At 39.8% G+C, this 19,559-nt stretch overlaps 1 protein-coding gene across 1 annotated transcript in view; it reads left to right on the forward strand.

Moving 5' to 3' along the window:
- Positions 1-19,316, forward strand: part of MAP1B (microtubule associated protein 1B) — a 128,112-nt gene extending 108,796 nt beyond the window's left edge. The window contains exons 4-6 of the mRNA XM_019517664.1: positions 2,091-8,706; positions 13,238-13,476; positions 14,979-19,316. Of these exons, the coding sequence (XP_019373209.1) occupies positions 2,091-8,706; positions 13,238-13,476; positions 14,979-15,134 (7,011 nt within the window). The 3' untranslated portion in view covers positions 15,135-19,316. The remainder of the gene's footprint in view (positions 1-2,090; positions 8,707-13,237; positions 13,477-14,978) is intronic.
- The last annotated feature ends 243 nt before the right edge of the window (positions 19,317-19,559 follow it).

Below are 19,559 nucleotides of genomic sequence, written 5' to 3' on the forward strand. Positions count from 1 at the left end.
GTGCCCATTACTCCTTGTTATGCCAGCGGGCGCTAGGGGAAACAGCGTCTCCCCCAAACCCTTCTGGTCCCCCCTAGTGAGTCTATAGACGGTCACCAGGTCCCCCCTCAGCCTTCTCTTGTGGAGGCTGAATAGGTTCAGGTCCCGCAGTCTCTCACTGTAGGGTCTGCCCTGTTGTCCCCGGATCATGCGGGTGGCCCTCCTCTGGACCCTCTCCATGTTGTCCACATCCCTCCTGAAATGGGGCGCACAGAACTGGACACAATACTCCAGCTGTGGCCTGACCAGTGTCACGTAGAGGGGGAGGATCACCTCCTTGGCTCTACTCGAGATGCACCTGTGGATGCACGATAAGGTCCGGTTAGCCCTGCCAACCATGGCCTCACATTGTCAGCCATGTTCATCTTGGAGTCAATAATGACTCCAAGATCTCTTTCTGCCTCCGTGCTCTCAAGTAGGAGGGACACCAAAAGGTAGCAGTACTGTGGTCCCCAGAACCACTTCATCATCTAGTTATTCTGTCCAGCCACATGTTTTCACTCACAAATCGTGCATCTTGGGATGTCTTCTAGTAAGTGACTGGTTGCTATCAGGTCCAGAAATAGGATTTCTGGCTTTGTGGGATATGAGAATTTAAAAGCCAAGTAAGTGCTAGTGTCAAATTTTGTCTGTGGATGCATGCATAGAACTACCATTGACTTCAGTGGGAGGCCACCGTGGGCTCATGCATGCCATACCCGAGATGCTTGAGCTATTTCATAGCTGCACTGTTTTCTTAAGTCTGACAGCAAAGTAAACATGAAATTTGTCAGAGAAGGGTTGAAATATTATGTGCTTTTATTTTCTATTTACTAATCTGGAATTATCAAATATATGTCTGTAATTCAAACTGGAACATAACAATGGTTTTTTGTACTAGACCACAGGGCTTCTTATTCAACCAAGCCTTCATTTCAGCATCAGCTTGCTGAATGCTGTTAAATACAGGTTTAATCAATGGAGTTATTCTAGATTTATCCTTCATGTAAAAGAGCTTGGAACAAGGTCCATAATTTTTTAATCAAAATATTGCCTAAAGTATTTTTAACCACGAACACTCAGTTTTAGTTCTTTCTGTAGCTATGAATTTACATATGTATTAGTTGATATCTGTTTTGTTACACAAAGATTAATTGATAACATTAATATTAGTATACAAAGGCTGTAAATTAGTAGCTGTTGCATTATTTACATATGGAAATATTTTGATACCAACTCTTTCCTTCAAAGACAGTTTATTTGCAAAATTTATTCTTATTTCACTAAGACTATGAAAAGCTGCCCCTATGTCCCATATTTCAAAAACTGAGCAATATTAAAAATAGTTGAGGACAAAACCTTTTTAATTTTGAAGCTGTAAATTGACTCGTAGTGCTGTCAAGAGCTAGCCAGCAGCTAGGCTAATTTTGGAATGCTGCCTGCTGTTCTGGAGCCAGACCATTCAAAACACATTATAATAAATATTAAATTGCAGAATGAGTTCTACATGGGGGTGGTGGAGCAAGATGCCGCTAGAACTCAGGTTTAGAAGGCAAGCTGAGTTAGGTGCCGCTTGGAGCTTCTGTGGGGTTCAGATACTTAGTGCCTTGTAAAAAGGGCACAGTGTGTGCTCCCTAGGTGAGAAGCTTTGTTGTCTAGTTAGGAGAAGAGGAGCACATCACAGCCCATTTGCAAAGAAGAATACTTCTGGTAGCACTAGGCCTAGACAATCCTTACAGTCCCTGAATGTAAAGATTCCTGTGGCATCCAGTCCCTCTGCAGAAAGAGGGGGGCAGATCTCTTAGTGCCCTTCTCTTCTTTAAAGCACTCAGAAGGGTCCAGGCACAATCTGGCCCTTTCAGTTTAAAAAAGTACAGGAATGTTAGTGACAGATTTCTTTGACTCCTAGAATGGGCTACAGTCAAGTGCAAAAGAGAACATAAGGGAATACTTTGTTTTTAGTTTGAAGCTTATAGCTAGTACTTTGCTGAAGACAGCCTTGCTCTTTGACATTTATATTATTAAAAATAAATTTACACTTACTTTTGTTTCTTCTTGTTTTATAATGATAGATTGGTGAATTATTGAGCACTACCCACCCTGCCAACAAAGCCAGCTTAACTCTGTTTTGTCCTGAGGAAGGGGATTGGAAAAATTCAAACCTTGACAGACACAACCTTCAAGACTTCATCAATATTAAACTCAATTCTGCCTCCATATTGCCTGAAATGGAAGGACTTTCTGAATTCACAGAGTATCTGTCCGAATCAGTAGAAGTGCCATCACCCTTTGACATTCTGGAGCCGCCAACCTCAGGAGGTTTCCTGAAGCTGTCAAAACCCTGTTGCTATATTTTCCCAGGTGGAAGAGGGGACTCTGCATTGTTTGCAGTGAATGGATTCAATATGCTTATTAATGGAGGATCTGAAAGAAAATCCTGCTTCTGGAAACTTATCCGACATTTGGACAGAGTGGATTCAATTCTGCTCACACACATTGGAGACGATAACCTGCCAGGAATCAACAGCATGCTGCAACGAAAAATAGCGGAGTTAGAAGAGGAACAGTCTCAAGGTTCTACCACCAACAGTGACTGGATGAAAAATCTGATCTCACCCGATTTAGGAGTTGTATTCCTCAATGTACCTGAAAACCTGAAAAACCTGGATCCAAATTTTAGGGTAAAAAGAAGTGTAGAAGAAGCTTGTTTCACTCTCCAGTATTTAAATAAATTGTCCATGAAACCAGAACCTCTCTTTAGAAATGTAGGAAATGCAATTGACCCTATTATTTTATTTCAGAAAATGGGAGTAGGCAAACTTGAGATGTATGTGCTCAATCCAGTCAAAAACAGCAAAGAGATGCAGTATTTTATGCAGCAGTGGACTGGTACCAGCAAAGAAAAAGCCGAATTAGTGCTTCCAACTGGTCAGGAGCTAGACATTCCAGTGTCCTATTTGACTTCTGTCTCATCATTGATTGTATGGCATCCAGCAAATCCTGCAGAAAAAATTATCAGAGTTCTGTTTCCTGGAAACAGCAGCCAATACAACATTTTAGAAGGACTAGAAAAACTTAAACATTTAGATTTCCTTAAACAACCGATGGTCACCCAAAAAGACCTAACTGGTAACATAGCTAGTCCAGCAGTGAAACAAGCCAAGTTGAAACAGCGAACAGACAGCAAGGAAAGTCTCAAACCCGCCACAAAGACACCACCAGCCAAGGCTATCAGAAAAGAGTCTAAAGAAGAATCTCCTGAACCAACAAAGCCTACTCCTGCAGAAAAGCCTCAGAAAGTGGAAAGCAAAGAAAAGGCCATAGTGAAAAAAGAGAAACCAGTAAAAGCAGAGACGAAACCTGCAGTGACAGACAAAGAGCTGGCAAATAAGGAGGAGCAGTTAGTGAAATCTGAAGTTGCTGAAAAGCAAGCAGCAGATGTTAAACCAAAAGTTGCAAAGGAGAAGCCGGTGAAAAAGGAAGTGAAAGTAAAAGCTGAAGAAAAGAAGGAGGAAAAAGAAAAACCAAAGAAAGAAGTTCCTAAAAAAGAGGAAAAAACACTTCCAATGAAAGAGGAAAAGCCTAAAAAAGAAGAAATCAAGAAAGAAGTTAAAAAAGAAGTGAAAAAGGAAGAGAAAAAGGAGGCTAAGAAAGAATTAAAGAAAGAAACTCCTGCAAAAGAAGCTAAGAAAGAGGTTAAAAAAGAGGATAAGAAGGAAATTAAGAAAGAAGAAAAAGAAACCAAAAAAGACACCAAAAAGGTTCCAAAAGAAATTAAGAAAACACCTGCTCCTTCAACTGAAGCCAAAAAGCCAGCAGCAAAACCTAAACCACAAAAGAAGGAGGAGCCTGCTAAAAAAGAATCTTTACCTGCTGGAAAACCAAAGGAAAAAGGAAAAGTTAAGGTGACAAAGAAAGAGATCAAAGTCAGTGAAGCTTCAGCTGCCATAGCTGCAGTGGGAGCAGCTGCCACAACAGTAGCAGCAGTAACAGCTGCTGGAATAGCAGTTAGTGGAAAAGAACTTGAAGCAGAAAGATCCCTTATGTCTTCACCAGAGGATTTAACAAAGGATTTTGAAGAATTGAAGGCTGAAGAGACAGAAACAGTAAAAGAAGCAAAGCCTCAAGTAGAACTAATAGATGATAAAGAAAAACTAGCTGAAACAGAACAGAAGGAGGCATATGAAGTCCAGAAAGAAAAAATAGATATTGAAGGACCTGTTGAATCTCCTGATGAAGGCATAACCACCACTGAAGCTGAGGGTGAATGCGAACAGACACCAGAAGAGCTGGATGCCACAGAAAAGCACAGGGTTGAAGACAATGAAAAGTTTGAAGATGAAGGAACAGGTTTTGAAGAATCATCTGAAGCAGGTGACTTTGAAGAAAAGGCAGAAACTGAGGAGGCTGAGGAACAAGAAGAAGAAAAAGCACCTCTGGGCATCACAAAAAAGGATATAGAGGAAGCACGAGAAATAGGAGAGGCTGAAGAAGAAATAATGACTAAAGCAGATGACCATGCTAAAGCTAAAGAAGAGAAGCATGTAGAAAAGATTGGATACCAGGCAGGGGAGGAGCAACCTGAAGACACAGCAGTTGAAAAGGCAGAAACTGAAGAAACTGAAGAGGAAGTTGAAGGGGAAATAAAAATTAAAAATATTAGAGATGAAGAGGAAACTGAAAAGATAGAAGCTGAGGAAGATTATGTTATGGCTGTAGTAGACAAAGCTGCAGAGGCTGGTGAAGTAGAAGATAAATATGGCCTACTCATAATAACACCAACTAAACGCTCTGAGCCTCAGTCACCAGCTGTTGAACCAGCAACTTCTATCCACGATGAGACTTTACCTGGTGGTTCAGAAAGTGAAACAACTGTTTCTGATGAAGAAAATAGAGAAGACCAACCTGAGGAATTCACTGCTACTTCAGGTTATACTCAGTCTACCATTGAAATATCTAGTGAGCCAACTCCAATGGATGAAATGTCAACACCTAGGGATGTCATGAGTGATGAAACGAACAATGAGGAAAGTGAATCGCCTTCTCAAGAATATGTAAACATAACTAAGTATGAGACAACACTCTACTCTCAAGAATATTCCAGACCTAAACTCTCTCCACTTCCTGATGCTTTCAATGGATTGTCTGAAGGATCAAAAACAGAAGCCACAGAAGGTAAAGATTATAATGCTTCAGCTTCTACCATCTCACCACCTTCTTCCTTAGAGGAAGACAGATTCTGCAAATCTTCCTTCCAAGAAATTTACCGTCAAAGGGAAAGTGAAATCCAAAGCACTGCTAAATTAGAAGTCAGAGATACCTTTCCAGAAGATCATGATGAAAAGCATACCCCAGCTGAGAGTCCAGTTGAGAGCCTGTCCCCTCCATCACCAGTTGCTAAAACACCACTAAGTGAACGGAGCGTGAATTTTTCTCTAACTCCCAATGAGATTAAAGTATCAACTGAACCTGCTACTCTCACTGCATTGCCTGACAAACCTCAAGAAATCATGGAAGAGCATTGTGCAAGCCCTGAGGATAAAACACTGGAAGTAGTGTCTCCTTCACAGTCTGCTGCTGGTAGTGCTGGCCACACGCCTTATTATCAATCTCCCACTGATGAAAAAACCAGCCAGCTTCCTTCTGACCTTCTTGAGAAGGCAGCAGAAGCTCCAGTTAGATTTGAGTTTAGTGAAGCCAAAGATGAGTCCTCAAAACCCAGAATAAGTCCTATGGATGAGCCTGTGCCTGACTCAGAATCGCCTATTGAAAAAGTCCTCTCTCCTCTAAGAAGTCCACCATTGATAGGTTCAGAGTCCTCATACGATACATTTTTGAGTGCTGATGTGAAGTCTGCTGCCAGAGAGCTTGAGAGTCCTTCTGAGGAGAAAAGTGAAAAAGAATCATCTTCTGTTGAGATAAGCCCAGTTTCTGAAGAAACCTCTCTGGGGCTTTTCCAACAAAAACAAGATGAAAAAAGTATGGAGTTCATGCCAACTGAGGAAGCTGGTTTAGAAACAAAAACAGAGGACATTGAAGTTACCAGTTCTCAGTCTTCACTGGTTTTGGATGAAAAGAAGTTAACAGGAGATGTGTCTCCTACACAAATAGATATTAGTCAGTTTGGATCTTTAAAAGAAGACACCAAAATGTCAATTTCTGAAGGTACAGTCTCTGACAAATCTGCAACTCCTGTTGATGAAGTTGTAGCAGAAGATACATATTCTCACATAGAGGGTGTTGCTTCAGTTTCCACAGCATCTGTTGCTACTAGTTCATTCCCAGAACCAACTACTGATGATGTGTCTCCTTCTTTACATGCAGAGGTTGGATCACCACATTCTACTGAAGTTGATGACTCTCTTTCTGTATCAGTTGTGCAAACACCAACAACTTTTCAGGAAACAGAAATGTCTCCATCTAAGGAAGAGTGTCCAAGACCCATGTCCATTTCTCCACCAGATTTTTCACCTAAAACAGCAAAATCCAGAACACCAGTGCAAGAACACAGATCTCCTGAACAGTCTACCATGTCTGTAGAATATGGTCAGGAGTCTCCAGAGCAGTCACTAGCAATGGACTTTAGCAGACAGTCTCCTGACTATCCCACAGTAGGTACTAGTATACACCACATATCTGAAAATGGACCCACTGAAGTAGATTATAGCCCTTCAGATATACAGGAGCCTGCTTTTGGACATAAGATATCACCTGTGGAGCAAACATCATATTCTCAAGAAAAGGATCTTTCAGAGATTATTTCAGTTTCTCAAATAGAGGCTTCACCCTCAACTTCATCAGCACATACCCCTTCACAAGTAACTTCTCCACTGCAAGAGGACTCTCTGTCTGGTGTCATGCTACCTAAAGATATGCCACTGCATTCATTTACCTCAGAAAAAATGCAGAGCCTTGGAGAAAAGCTGTCACCAAAGTCTGACATATCTCCATTGACTCCAAGAGAATCTTCTCCTTTATACTCTCCCAGTTTTTCAGATTCACCTCCTGCAATCAAAGAAACAGCTGCTGCTAGCCACTCACCATCCCTTTCACTGCATGTGTCTGCAGATAAAGTGTTTGGCTACCAGGATGACACAATACAAGACTCTCTAGTGAAGCATAGTCCAGAGCCTTTAGCCACCCCAGAAAAAGAAGATACAGAGAAAATCACCAGGTCACCTGAGGTTATTAGTTACTCCTGTGGGACAACTGAGAAAACCACCAGGTCACCTGAATCTCTTAGTTATTCTTATGAGACAACAGAGAAAATTAGTAGATCACCAGAAGATGTTAGTTATTCATCTTATGGGATTAGTAGGGAAACCACCAGGTCACCTGAGGCTATTGGCTACTCTTATGAGACAACAGGAAAAACCAGTAGGTCACCTGAAACTGTAGATTACTCCTATGAGACAACAGAGAGAGACACCAGGTCACCTGAAGCCATGGATTACTCCTATGAGACAGCTGGGAAACCCAAGTCACCTAAAGCCATGGATTACTCCTTTGAGATAACTGAGCAAATCACCAAGTCACCTGAAGTCCTGGGTTATTCTTATGGAACAACGGAGAAAACTACTAGATCACCAGAGGAAATGAGTTATTCCTACAAAACCACTGGGGAAATGGCTAGGTCCCCTGAGGCTGTTAGCTACTCCTATACATCAACAGGGAAAACTACCAGGTCACCAGAAGCCACAGATTATTCCTATGAAATAACTGGGAAAACCACTAGATCACCTGAAGTCATGGATTACTCGTATGAGACAAGTGGGAAAGCTCCTAGGTCACCTGAAGTCATTAGCTACTCTTATGAGACAAGTGGGAAAACTACCAGGTCACCTGAAGCTGCTACTTATTCCTATGAGACAGACCCACACTTTGCTGTAGAGAAGTCATCTGTTGCAGAAATTCGTCAAGATGTTGATTTATGCCTAGTGTCCTCCTGCGAATATAAGCATCCCAAAACTGAACTTTCACCCTCATTTATCAACCCAAATCCCTTGGAGTGGTTTGCAAGTGAAGAGCAGTCTCAAGAACAAGAAAAGCCATTAACTCAGTCAGGGGGAGCCCAGCCACCTTCAGGAGGAAAGCAGCAAGCACGCCAGTGTGATGAAACACCTCCCACCTCTGTAAGTGAGTCTGCTCCATCTCAGACCGATTCAGATGTTCCCCCAGAGACTGAAGAATGCCCTTCCATCACTGCAGATGCTAACATTGACTCAGAAGATGAATCAGAAACTATTCCAACGGATAAAACCATTACATACAAACATATTGACCCTCTGCCAGTCCCAATGCAAGACCGTAGTCCCTCCCCCAGACACCCAGATGTCTCAATGGTAGACCCAGAAGCTTTGCCTGTTGATCAAAACTTGGGCAAACCTTTGAAGAAGGATATGAAAGAAAAAACAAAAACTAAAAAGCAGGGTACTAAGACCAAGTCTTCCTCTCCTTCCAAAAAAAGTGATGGCAAATCAAAGCAGGTGGCTTCACCAAAGCCAGCCATAAAGGAGTCTTTGGACAAAGTTTCCAAAACAGCTTCTCCAAAAAAGAAGGAGTCTGTGGAGAAATCAGCAAAAAATGTCTCTACTCCAGAAGTGAAATCTCGTGTTGAGGAGAAAGATAAGGAGGCCAAGAATGCAACAAATTCTACAACATCCAAGTCAGCAAAGTCTGTAACTGCAGGTAAGCTATGTGAATCAGAAGGAGGCGTGGAGCCAGATTCTCAGCAGGTGCAACAGAGTCAAATTTGACTTGGCATCATTCAGCAGACAATCTGGCTTATGACGTGCTTGGGACAAATCAGTATCTTCAATAAATGCCATTAGTAGAAAAACCACATATAAGCTAATAAAATTATCTGAATTGACTCTTTTAATATTTGGGAAAATAATAATAATAATTATTTAGGGGTAAAAAATAATTAATTGCTCAGAAATCAAATAATTAGAGGAAATATATTAAATAAAAAGAGTACAATAATTAATCATCCAATTTGTTAGTTGACTGCCCAGTTATAAATATTACCTCATGAACAATTACATTTTTTGCAATAAGATTAATTATTTTATTCATTATAAATAAAATCTAAACATAGTAATCTATTCTAAACAGTGACCAAGAAATGCTCGTAATTGGTTTGAGCTATAAGTATAGTAGGAAATAAGATGTTTCTTAGCTTTTTTTTACTGTTTTATGGATTTAGATCTATACAAATCAAAATTGCTAAATCAAAACAGTATTCAGAGTACTGGTAATTATCTAAGGAAACTCCTGTGTAATATGGCTGCAATCATAGGTTAGTGATTGTCTCAGTATGTAGAAAGATAAAATCATTTGATAAGTTCCTGTGTATTTAAAGAAATACTAAAATATATATACAGGGTAAATGTCTGAAAAGTCACAGTTGCCTGCAGGGCTTACAGGGAGGGTCTGGTAGAATCAAGGATCTCTGGAATACACTATTTCCTGCAGATACTGAAATAAAATACTGTGGTTTTCAGTTGTCAATACAAAAAAAATTGCAGTTTAAAATGTGAATAGCTTTATGTAGACACATTATTATTTTCTTAATTCAGATATCAATCAACCTATTATATGTTGCATTTCATTAGTTTTGTTTCAAGGAGTAAGTAATTTACTCTGGCTGGATAAGCAAACACAATAAACCTCTATTTGTTGTTGCTTGTTTAAATTACAAAATAAATTTCAAATGGTTTATCACAGTGGCAGACACCCAACCCTCTGGCCCACACGAGTGGCCAAGGGTTCGTCCGTGGGCCATATCCAGCATGGGATTGATAAATAGGGTTGGTCAACTGCAGGTGTGATTCTGCATGCAGGCTTAACACTGCACACCAGCCTGACCCTGTAGGTGACCTACCATCAGGGGCCATGTTATCCAGCCCCTGGGCTCCCCATAGGTCTGGAAATTTGGCAGCAAAGAAGAAGTGGCAGTAAGACTGAGTTTATTTCTAATAAAAAGACTATTCTTCTCCCCCACCCTAAATAAGGAGATTCTGCTTTTTTAAGCTAATATTGTCCTGTGTCATAGTTTCATAGTTTCTAGGGTCGGAAGAGACCTGAGCAGATCATCGAGTCCGCCCCCCTGCCATGGCAGGAAAGAGTACTGGGGTCAAACGACCCCAGCAAGGTGTTCATCTAGCCTCCTCTTAAAGACCCCCAGGGTAGGAGCCTGTACCACCTTTCTTGGAAGTTGGTTCCAGACCCTAGCCGCCTTGACCATGAAGTAGCGCCTCCTGATATCTAGCCTAAATCTACCCTCTGCCAGCTTGTGACCGTTATTCCTGGTCACTCCTGGTAGTGCACGGGGGAACAGTGACTCCCCCAATGCCTGCCGGTCCCCTCTGACTAGTTTGTAACAGGCCACTAGATCCCCCCTCAGCCTTCTCTTGTGGAGGCTGAACAGGTTCAGGTCCCGTAGCCTGTCCTCGTAGGGTCTGCCCTGCTGCCTCCTGATCATGCGAGATAGGAGAAATAGGCTGTAGAGCCCTTCCATCATTCTTGCTCTGACTATCTAGAAGCAGCATGGCTAGGTTATATTCCTAGCAAGCCAACTCTCTTCTATCCATAGCTTCCTCCTATGTATGCTGTCTGCTGCCCCTTGCTTCCTAGTACTCATGTTCTTGTTTACACATCCAGCTGTAAGATGTACTTGATTATGACACAAGAGGATGAAATGAACAGCCATCACTGTAATATTTGGTACAGTTCTAGTGTCCACACTTCAAGAAGATGCTGTTAACTTTGAGAGCTTCCACTTCTCCCCACCCTGGCTATGGCAGGGGCTCAGGTTCTAGCCACCTGGCCCCAGCACAGCTCCCTACTGCACAGCCTTGGCACAGGCCTGGGCCAGATTCTCCCTCCCTGCTATTGTACTGCCAAAGCCCCTCAGCCCGTATTGACCCAGAGCTGGGTTGTTACAGCCCATAGCTTGACAGGGTTATCAGCCACTGGTCTGGCAGCAGAAGTATAAGACTGAATGGCTGGAAGTTGAAGCTAGACAAATTCAGATTAGGAAAAGCCACACATTTTTAACAATGAAGTTAATTAACCATTGGAATAATTTTCACAAAGGCTGTGGTAGATTTTCCATCACTAAATCAAGACTGGAATTTTTTCTAAAATATATGCCTTATTTCAACCATAGGTATTGGACCTGAAGCAGGAACTATTCAATGAAGTTCTGTGCCTTGCATTATTCAGAATAGATTCATAGATTGTAAGGCTGGAAGGGACCTCTGAAGATCAGTGGGTCCATCCCCCTGCACCAAGCAGGGATGACAACTGGGGTCAGGTGACCCCAGCAAGGTGCCCATCCAGTCTCCTGAATTAATGCAGAGGTCTTTCTGACCTTAAACTTCAGCACATCTCTGAGAATGTTGTGCCCAGGCCATTTTACGAAATATTAACTATCTTCTTTGTATCTTGCTGAGGAGAGCATGCATTTGATGAACATCTGAATTCAGTCACTGATTAAATTCTGATTGTGTGTTCATGCCATGAGCTAATGCACAGCAAATGCAGTTTCTTTTTATAGTATTTGTATCTGACTATCAAGAGGTTAAGCCTTCTTTTAAGGTGAACAACATATATTAAAATTCAATAGCAAAAAGGAGTTTCTCTCAATATATGGCTTTAACTACCTGTGCTTAATCCATATGCAGCTGTGTTTGGTGAACCACAGACTGGATGTTTGCATATGCCTTTGTTTAGACAGGTGCGTAAAGGGTCTCTTCTATACCGCAGATGATTTCTAATCTCAAGGCTTTGTGCACAGAAGTAATTAGATGCTTAGTTGTTTCAGCACATTTGTGCATGTGAACTTTGAAGTGGGATACTATACCTTTATGTTGTATGCAAGGCAGAATCGCAAGTGTACATGTCAGTTTAGCCCTCTTTCTTTTACAGTTCAGAGAGATATAAAGTTGGGCCTGATTAAAATTTCCTTTAGTTTTCATGTTTTCATTCCTTATGGTATCATCCCTCCATTCTCCACATTCAGCAGGGGTGGCCAGTCTGCAGCACGTGTGCCACAAGTGGTATGGGTAGCCTTTGTGTGTGGCCCATGGCAGACCAGGGAGGGGCCAGGCAGCACAGCAGCAGAATACAAAGCAGCAAATCAGGCAGGGAGTAATGGGTAGGGAGGAGAAAACAGATTGGGTAGGGCAGGGAACAGAAAACAGAACAACCAATTGAGTAGGGGAAGGGGATGGGACCCGTACATGGGGAGTATGTGGGGCTAATCTGTGGAACACTTCCCAAAAAGCTTAACTCCCATTGAAATACTGTAATCTTTTAGATCATCTACACTAAAAATCAGTCCCTCTTCTTAAGTCATTCCTTGAAAATAACCCAGTGAGTTTACTAGTGCAGTTTAGCACAGCTGTTTTTAAAAGCTCTACTTTGCAGTCAATTTTGCTGATTCCCTTGGGTGACACTGTACAAGGTTTCACTGTGCTCCCAGGTCCTCTCTGCCTTTGGTCTTCATAGACCCACTGATATAGCTCCTGCAGCAACCCTGAAATACACCCAGCATATCCTCAGCTATTTAGGCCTTACTAGAATGGTGTTTTTTACCCCTAAGGGTTCTAATGCTGTTACCAGACCTCCAAGGCTTCCTGTATATTATTATGAGAGAGAGACAAATGCCACTGAAATTGCCCATGCATATGGTTACATTGTAGTAACTGTGACAGCTTGCATGGAGCTGGATTTGAATTACCACACTAATTTTAAATATTTTAAAATACTTTTAATGGGCAGAGTGTCAAATTTGTGTTATTGTCATGCCCACAGGAAATACAGTACCTTGGACTGGGGAAAATGTTCCATATTCATTGAATGATAATGCAATAATCAGATCCTTACATGGAAATTCATATTTTGCTTAAATTTGGCAAATGACTGACTAGACTTACTAGTGAATTCCTATTGTACTATGCAGCCAGTTAAGCTTATTCTCTTCTTTTTCTTCCCCTAAACATATATTTGGGATATAAACATGCTGGAACATGATGTTAGCTGAAATAGGATAATGGCATGAATGCTTCAGAGTCATTGAAAGACAGCAGCAGCTATATGATGGTTATCAATGCATCGCAAAGAGAAATGTCACCTCTACAATAATAATGGTAGCTAAAAAGTGTGGTTTCACTAAGAAGTGACAAAAAGCTTTTATGCTTATTTTTTAAAGGCCCTGGCAATACTAAACCAGCAAAATCTATAGCCGTGCCTCCAGGACCTCCAGTGTATTTGGACCTGGTGTATATCCCCAACCACAGCAATAGCAAGAATGTTGATGTCGAGTTTTTCAAGAGGGTGAGGTCATCCTACTACGTGGTGAGTGGGAATGATCCCACTGCTGAAGAACCCAGCAGGGCAGTTCTGGACTCCCTGCTGGAGGGCAAGGCTCAGTGGGAAGGTAACATGCAGGTAAGCTGTTTTATAGTATTTCTCCTTGCAAATTCAAATCCTTTTGAAAAGCGGCCATAGGAACCATGAGAAGCCACTTACCTGAAAATTTGTGAAGAGTGCTGGTTAGGGGGTCTCTTCTTGTAATGATATTTAAATACTGTCTCATAAAACTTTTAACGAGAGTGACATACAGGCTTAGCTTTTGGAAACTTCACAACCTATAGGCCAGATAGAAAGTACTTGCTTAGATGGTTTGCCAAGTCGTGCAAGCAATGGTAGTTGTCTGAGGCTTGAATATTTATGATACAAAAGGAGTCCTGGGCAGTTTAGTTAATCTGAGTAACTAAAAAAGAACCAAGTACATAGACAACTAGGTTTAAAGATTAAGATCACAATAATGTTTTCTATTGGCCCAACTCCCTTATTTGGATAGACTTAGACAAGCTTTCAAGTGCAGTACATTCATAATACTTTTAACTAGAAGAGGATTCAATACAACATTTTGCATTCAAATAATTTTCTAAATCTTCAGTTGGTCTAATAAAAGATATCACTCACAACAATCTTTGCTTTTTTCATAATTCCTGGACCATTGTGGCTATAGAATCACTCCAACACTACCACTAATATTTTATCCATTCAGAAATCCGATGCACAAACGCAGGAGATACATAATTGTTTGGGGTTTGTATTAGTAGGTGAATCATGAAACGGACAATGTGCAAACTGAGTTAATTAAAATCTATTTGCTGTCTAGTATTATGCTATACTCTGTGGGTTCTCATATCTCTTGCTCAAAATATAATTTGTTCATCTTAACACTTGATATTTTTCATTTATTAGGAACAATGTCTGGTGTTACGTGCATATAAAAGGTGTATTTGAGGAGCTACTATCACTGCAGTGCTGCAAGATTTCCTACACTAACAACCAAGAAAGTTGTCCTTTTTTCAAATTTGCCTTAATGGTTCATATAATAAACATTCAATCCCTATTTTGTATTGTAGAAGGTAGGGCAGGGTGGACTAACTGGTTTACAGAGGCATAAGCTTTTGTAGGTAACCTGCTTGGTCAGATGCTCATTTTAGCATCGTCATAACTTGTCAAAGCATCTGATGAAGTAGGCTATTGCTTACAAAATCTTATGCCTTTTTGAGTTACTTAGTCTCTGAGGGCTTTTTTACACATGCTTCGGAAGTGTGAGGGGAGTGGCACTTCAATTAAAGCGGCTCGGAGAGCTGCTCTAATTAAAGCACCTGCAGCATCTCGTATATCAACATCCCCACACTTCAAAATGTTGGTGGGGGTGCTTTAACTAAAGCTCTTTGAACAACCACACCCACGGCCGTTTTGAAGTGTGGGGATGCTGAAACAGGAGATGTGAAGGCTGGCTGGAGTGTGCTAAGTAGCATGCTCCAGTCCACTCGGTTTGCTGCAGGTCCCCTGGGATGCCACCCCACCCTACCTTTTGCCTGACTTAAGACTAAGACAGCTAACTGTTTTCCTGTTCTGTATCGTAGGTGACTTTAATCCCAACCCATGATTCAGAAGTGATGAGAGAATGGTATCAAGAGACCCATGAAAAACAGCAGGATCTTAACATCATGGTTTTGGCAAGCAGCAGCACTGTTGTTATGCAAGATGAATCTTTCCCTGCATGCAAGATTGAACTGTAAAAACAAGGCCATGCATCACAACATTAAACTTTGTATCCAGAAATTCTTCAATTTGAAAATGCCTTTTCTAAAAATTCAACCCATCTAATTCAACTGCTGAACTATATACCTGCCAAATGCTATACTGTGTCATGGTGATGCAAGTCACTAACATTTTTCAGTCTTTGCTGATTGCTAAGGGAAATAACAGTATTCCCACAATAGGGTTCAAATTACTGCAGTTACAGATCCAGCTTCATCTCCGCTGAACGTTTGGAAACCATGCACTAGCAAACCCAACTGACTTCTGCCAGGTAGAGGCATTTGCCCTCAATAGCAACACAGAGAGAGAGAGAAAGAGAGAGAGGGGTAGGAGGAGAAGGTAATAAATAATTAGGTCTGCATTAGTCTTATGGCAATAGATGTATCGCTTACTGCAGTCTGCTTATGCTCTCACGTGAAAGGAAAGTTTTACATTTGTATCAGTCTGAGCTATCGCAAAGGGGGTCTGATTTACAAAATTAAGTTAGTAGGAAAAAAAAAGAAATGGAATGTGGCTTTGGAGGGATATAAGACCTAAGCACTCATTAAGCCGTTACCTAGGTTAATTTGAACTCTGCATACTGACATATTTCTCACAATAAATATGCAAGTAGCTTGAACCCCATTCAGAACTCTAAAACTTTTCTTTTAACATGCAAACATACTGGTCTAAGGCATGCTCCCAGTGAAATTCCACTTAGTCCACTCAGAATTGACAAATCTGCATGAATAAACACCCACATCAACAGTTAATTAACTGATGCAAAATACCAAAGCAGTTGGGAGTACATATACATGGTAGACAATTTGCCTTAGAAAGTGACTTGAATGTACAAAGAAACTCAATGCACTTATTTTTTAATGTGAGACAGCAAGTTTATAAAACATCTGTGTAGGATTATAGTTACACCAGTAAAGAAGTGTGAGTGTGCTTGTGTGGTACTAGGAGCCTATCTGATTGGTCAAATGGCTTGGTGCTATGAATTATGTATGTTAGCTGAACACTTCATTGGTGCACCTGGACAGCTCAACAAAACGAGACAGACATTTTTTTGAAAGCTTCTTTTGTACTGTAGAAGCAAGATTGAAGTGGTGTCCAGTATCAGAAATGCAAAACTTAGTGAAACACACAGGATGTTGAAAAAGGTTCTCTGCAAGTCTGTACAGTATTTTACCTTCCTTTGTCTGACATTATTTTATTTGTTAATTTAAGAGTGCATATGGGAACAAATGTACAGAAGAATTTTTTTTAACTCTGCGTGAACTTTTAATAGATGCCTTTTTAACAAAAATTTTCATTTACAGGAAAATGCGAAGAAAAAAATTTCAGCTGATGGGAATTTTTTTTAGTAGTTTTGTAAGATAAATGCATAATGTTGTTTAAGGTTCTGGTGAGAATGAAGTATGATATTGTAGTAACATTTATTGAAAATACTTAACTGCCAAGAATTTTTGGGGGGGGAATCCATAAAATTAATCTTTCAGTGATCACAAAAATGGGATTTGAAATGCTAATTGACTACTCTTTAGAAGCCTAGATTTTCAATTTCCAGACAAGTAAAAAAGATGGAATAAGCAATGATAGGCTGAACCAAGTCAAGCATTTTTTTAATGTTCCCAGTATCTGCAGATCACTTCCAAAGGAACACCATAACCATCAGTCCACTATTTAGGAATGTTTGAATTATTCTGTCTCAGAAGCTTTACCCCTAAAGAAATTATTGTTACATTTTAACAGGTTTGGGAATCAGAATTTCAATAAGATAGATGGAGATTTGTACTGGTCTGTACAATTCACCTTTAGAGCAGGCTTTGAGTTCCACTAAGTAGTGAACTGTGACCTCACTTTACTTTCTTTACTTATAATTTATTTTAAAAGTTAACATGGTTAGTTTATTTTTGTTTCATTAGGTGTATGTTTGCACTGCTAATTTTATGATGTTTTCATTACTACTTCAGAGCCCTTTAAATTTGGGCCCCTGGAGCCCCTTTAAAACTGTGAATTATTGTTTGTCAAATGTTGAGGCTTTTTGTTTTAATATTTTATTTTTGTTAGATGTCTCTAGCAATGCTATTTTATTTATTGTTCTACCTTTTAAATCCTAAAAAATAACTGATTGTGGTACAAAAGACAGAGGGAAATGGATTATGAAAACACGTGGTGTTTGCTGAGCTCATACTCATTTACTAAACATTTATTTTGTAAAATGTAGTCTCAAGGCAAAATATTTGGCAGAATTAGTTGTATTGTCTCTACAGCAATTCTTTCTGCTTTGTCTACTCTCTTATGTAGGGTAAGATTTCAAAATTGTTGGGTGGGGGGGAGCAATTTCCCCCAGACTTCCTGTCAAGATTATGAATGGTTTGTGCCTCCCCTTTGGTAGAAAATCTATTTAACAATGAGCAATACTCCTAAAACTAACACCAGTATGAATTAGAATAACTTCACTGAAATCAAGGGAGTTACAGGACTATAACTGTAGTGCAAATGAAATCAGAAGCAAGCCTTAAATCTCCAGCTCCCCAAGCAAGTTCGTGATGGCTCAAATACTGGTTTTATTAAATAAAAACAACAACAAAACCCACCAGATTACAGTCAATCTTAAACTGTATGTGGTTTTTTGTTGCTACAGGAATATTAAGAAACCCAGTCCAGTTGATGTGTATTGGCAGACATTATTTCCTAGGAGCCATGGTAATAGTTACTTCATCCACTCTTCCAGGCTACCAAGCTTGGGTGTCACACAAATACTAACTTCTCAATTAGCTCCTCTTGCCCTTAATGCCTTTCCTGCCTGTGAAACTAATCTAATTGTGCTAGTCATAGTTATACACAATTAGTTTAGTAACAGTCATCAAAATGTACCATGTACATTAATGGTGAGTGCTGTTGATCAGCACAGATTTCTAGGAGCATGGTTTGATATTGGTTATTCTAATGATAAAGATTCAATATTTGAGTGTAAAGAACACTCTGCTTAATGATGGTATTAACCATGATAGCATCCCCGAATCATGATCTTTACGGTAGTACTATACTGCTGAAGAAATTCAACAAAGAATTGACATTTGAGATCACATCCCATTCCCAGACTCAAGCAGATCCTCTCTTGCATGCTTTCTTAAATAAAGTCTTGTGGTGGGACTGACTGTATTGATTCCTACTTTTCACTCCATCTTCCCCTCCTAATTTTTTTTCTACTTTACCTACTGTGTTGAATGGAGCAGGCTGTGTATATGAATGTTTTTTTAACCGTCTAAAATAACATATATTAGGAACCATCCAATACTCATTTGCTAAGAGCAAATCAATTTGTTAATGGAATTTTCAACCCTTCCCACCACAAGAAATTCAGCCGCAAAAAGCTACTCCTGTACATTTTTGGCCTTTCTGTCATATGCCTCTCTAATACATCTGTCACCAGAGGTTCTTGCTCAGTGATGACATTTTGAGAGAAATGGTAATTTTTTTTGGTCTGGATTTATTAGAAAAGGAGAAATACAATGTTTACACTTGAAAGAAACTGTAAGCTTTCATCTTTTCACTTAATAATTGAATGAAACACTAAAAGCAATCTAGGGACAAGCATTTTTTTGGATGGATGCAATTATATTAGTCACCTGGTTAAAAATGTTTGCTATTTTAAAAAAAATCTGTTTCTTGTGACTTTACAAAAAATTAAATAACAAAATAAAAAGGCAGCATAAAAATATTTAAAAGAAAAAAAAAACGCTTCTCTGCACTAAACTAGCTAGGAGCTCCTGCTGACCGGAGCTAGCCATTCAAGACTGGGCTGTAATTGCAACAGGGAAAAAACAATTATGAAGTACAGTACGCTTTTACACATTTGCATGCAGCCATATATCTTCCAAACTCTGGAAAGTTAACAGTCTTGTTGCTGGCTGAGAAGCACCTCACACACTCCTCTCTCTTGTTCTGAATGGTGTTTGTGTCAGTCTGCAGCTGTGTATGGTATTATGTCTTATACTCCTGCATCACTTCTATTCTATCCAGTCATATCTAATGTAGAAAATTAGTTTCCAGTGAAAGTAATATGTAGTGCTTTTATGATATTTGTGTGCAATATCCCCTCTTCCATTGAGGATATTTGATGTAAAGGAAACAAATTCAGTTCCACAATAAAAGATAAAAGTGGTAAAGTAGTGTTGTCATTTTTTTGTGTCTATGTGTATGTATTCATAAGTTTCCTTTTTTTTTAATCAGTTATCCAGTACGTGGGTTTGTTCTCTATATGTGGGTGACAAAGTTTAAATTTGAAATAAAAGCAAATTAGAAATGAGGAAATCTCTCTCCATTTAGAGAGAAAAAGAGAAATAAATGGAAGAAATTATTTTTATATTGTACTATAAAACAATATCATACTGAACTATAATGTAATCTTT

The sequence above is a fragment of the Gavialis gangeticus genome, unplaced genomic scaffold (genome assembly GCF_001723915.1).
Source record: "Gavialis gangeticus isolate Ggan-Ray unplaced genomic scaffold, GavGan_comp1, whole genome shotgun sequence".
NCBI classification, from domain to species: Eukaryota; Metazoa; Chordata; order Crocodylia; family Gavialidae; genus Gavialis; species Gavialis gangeticus.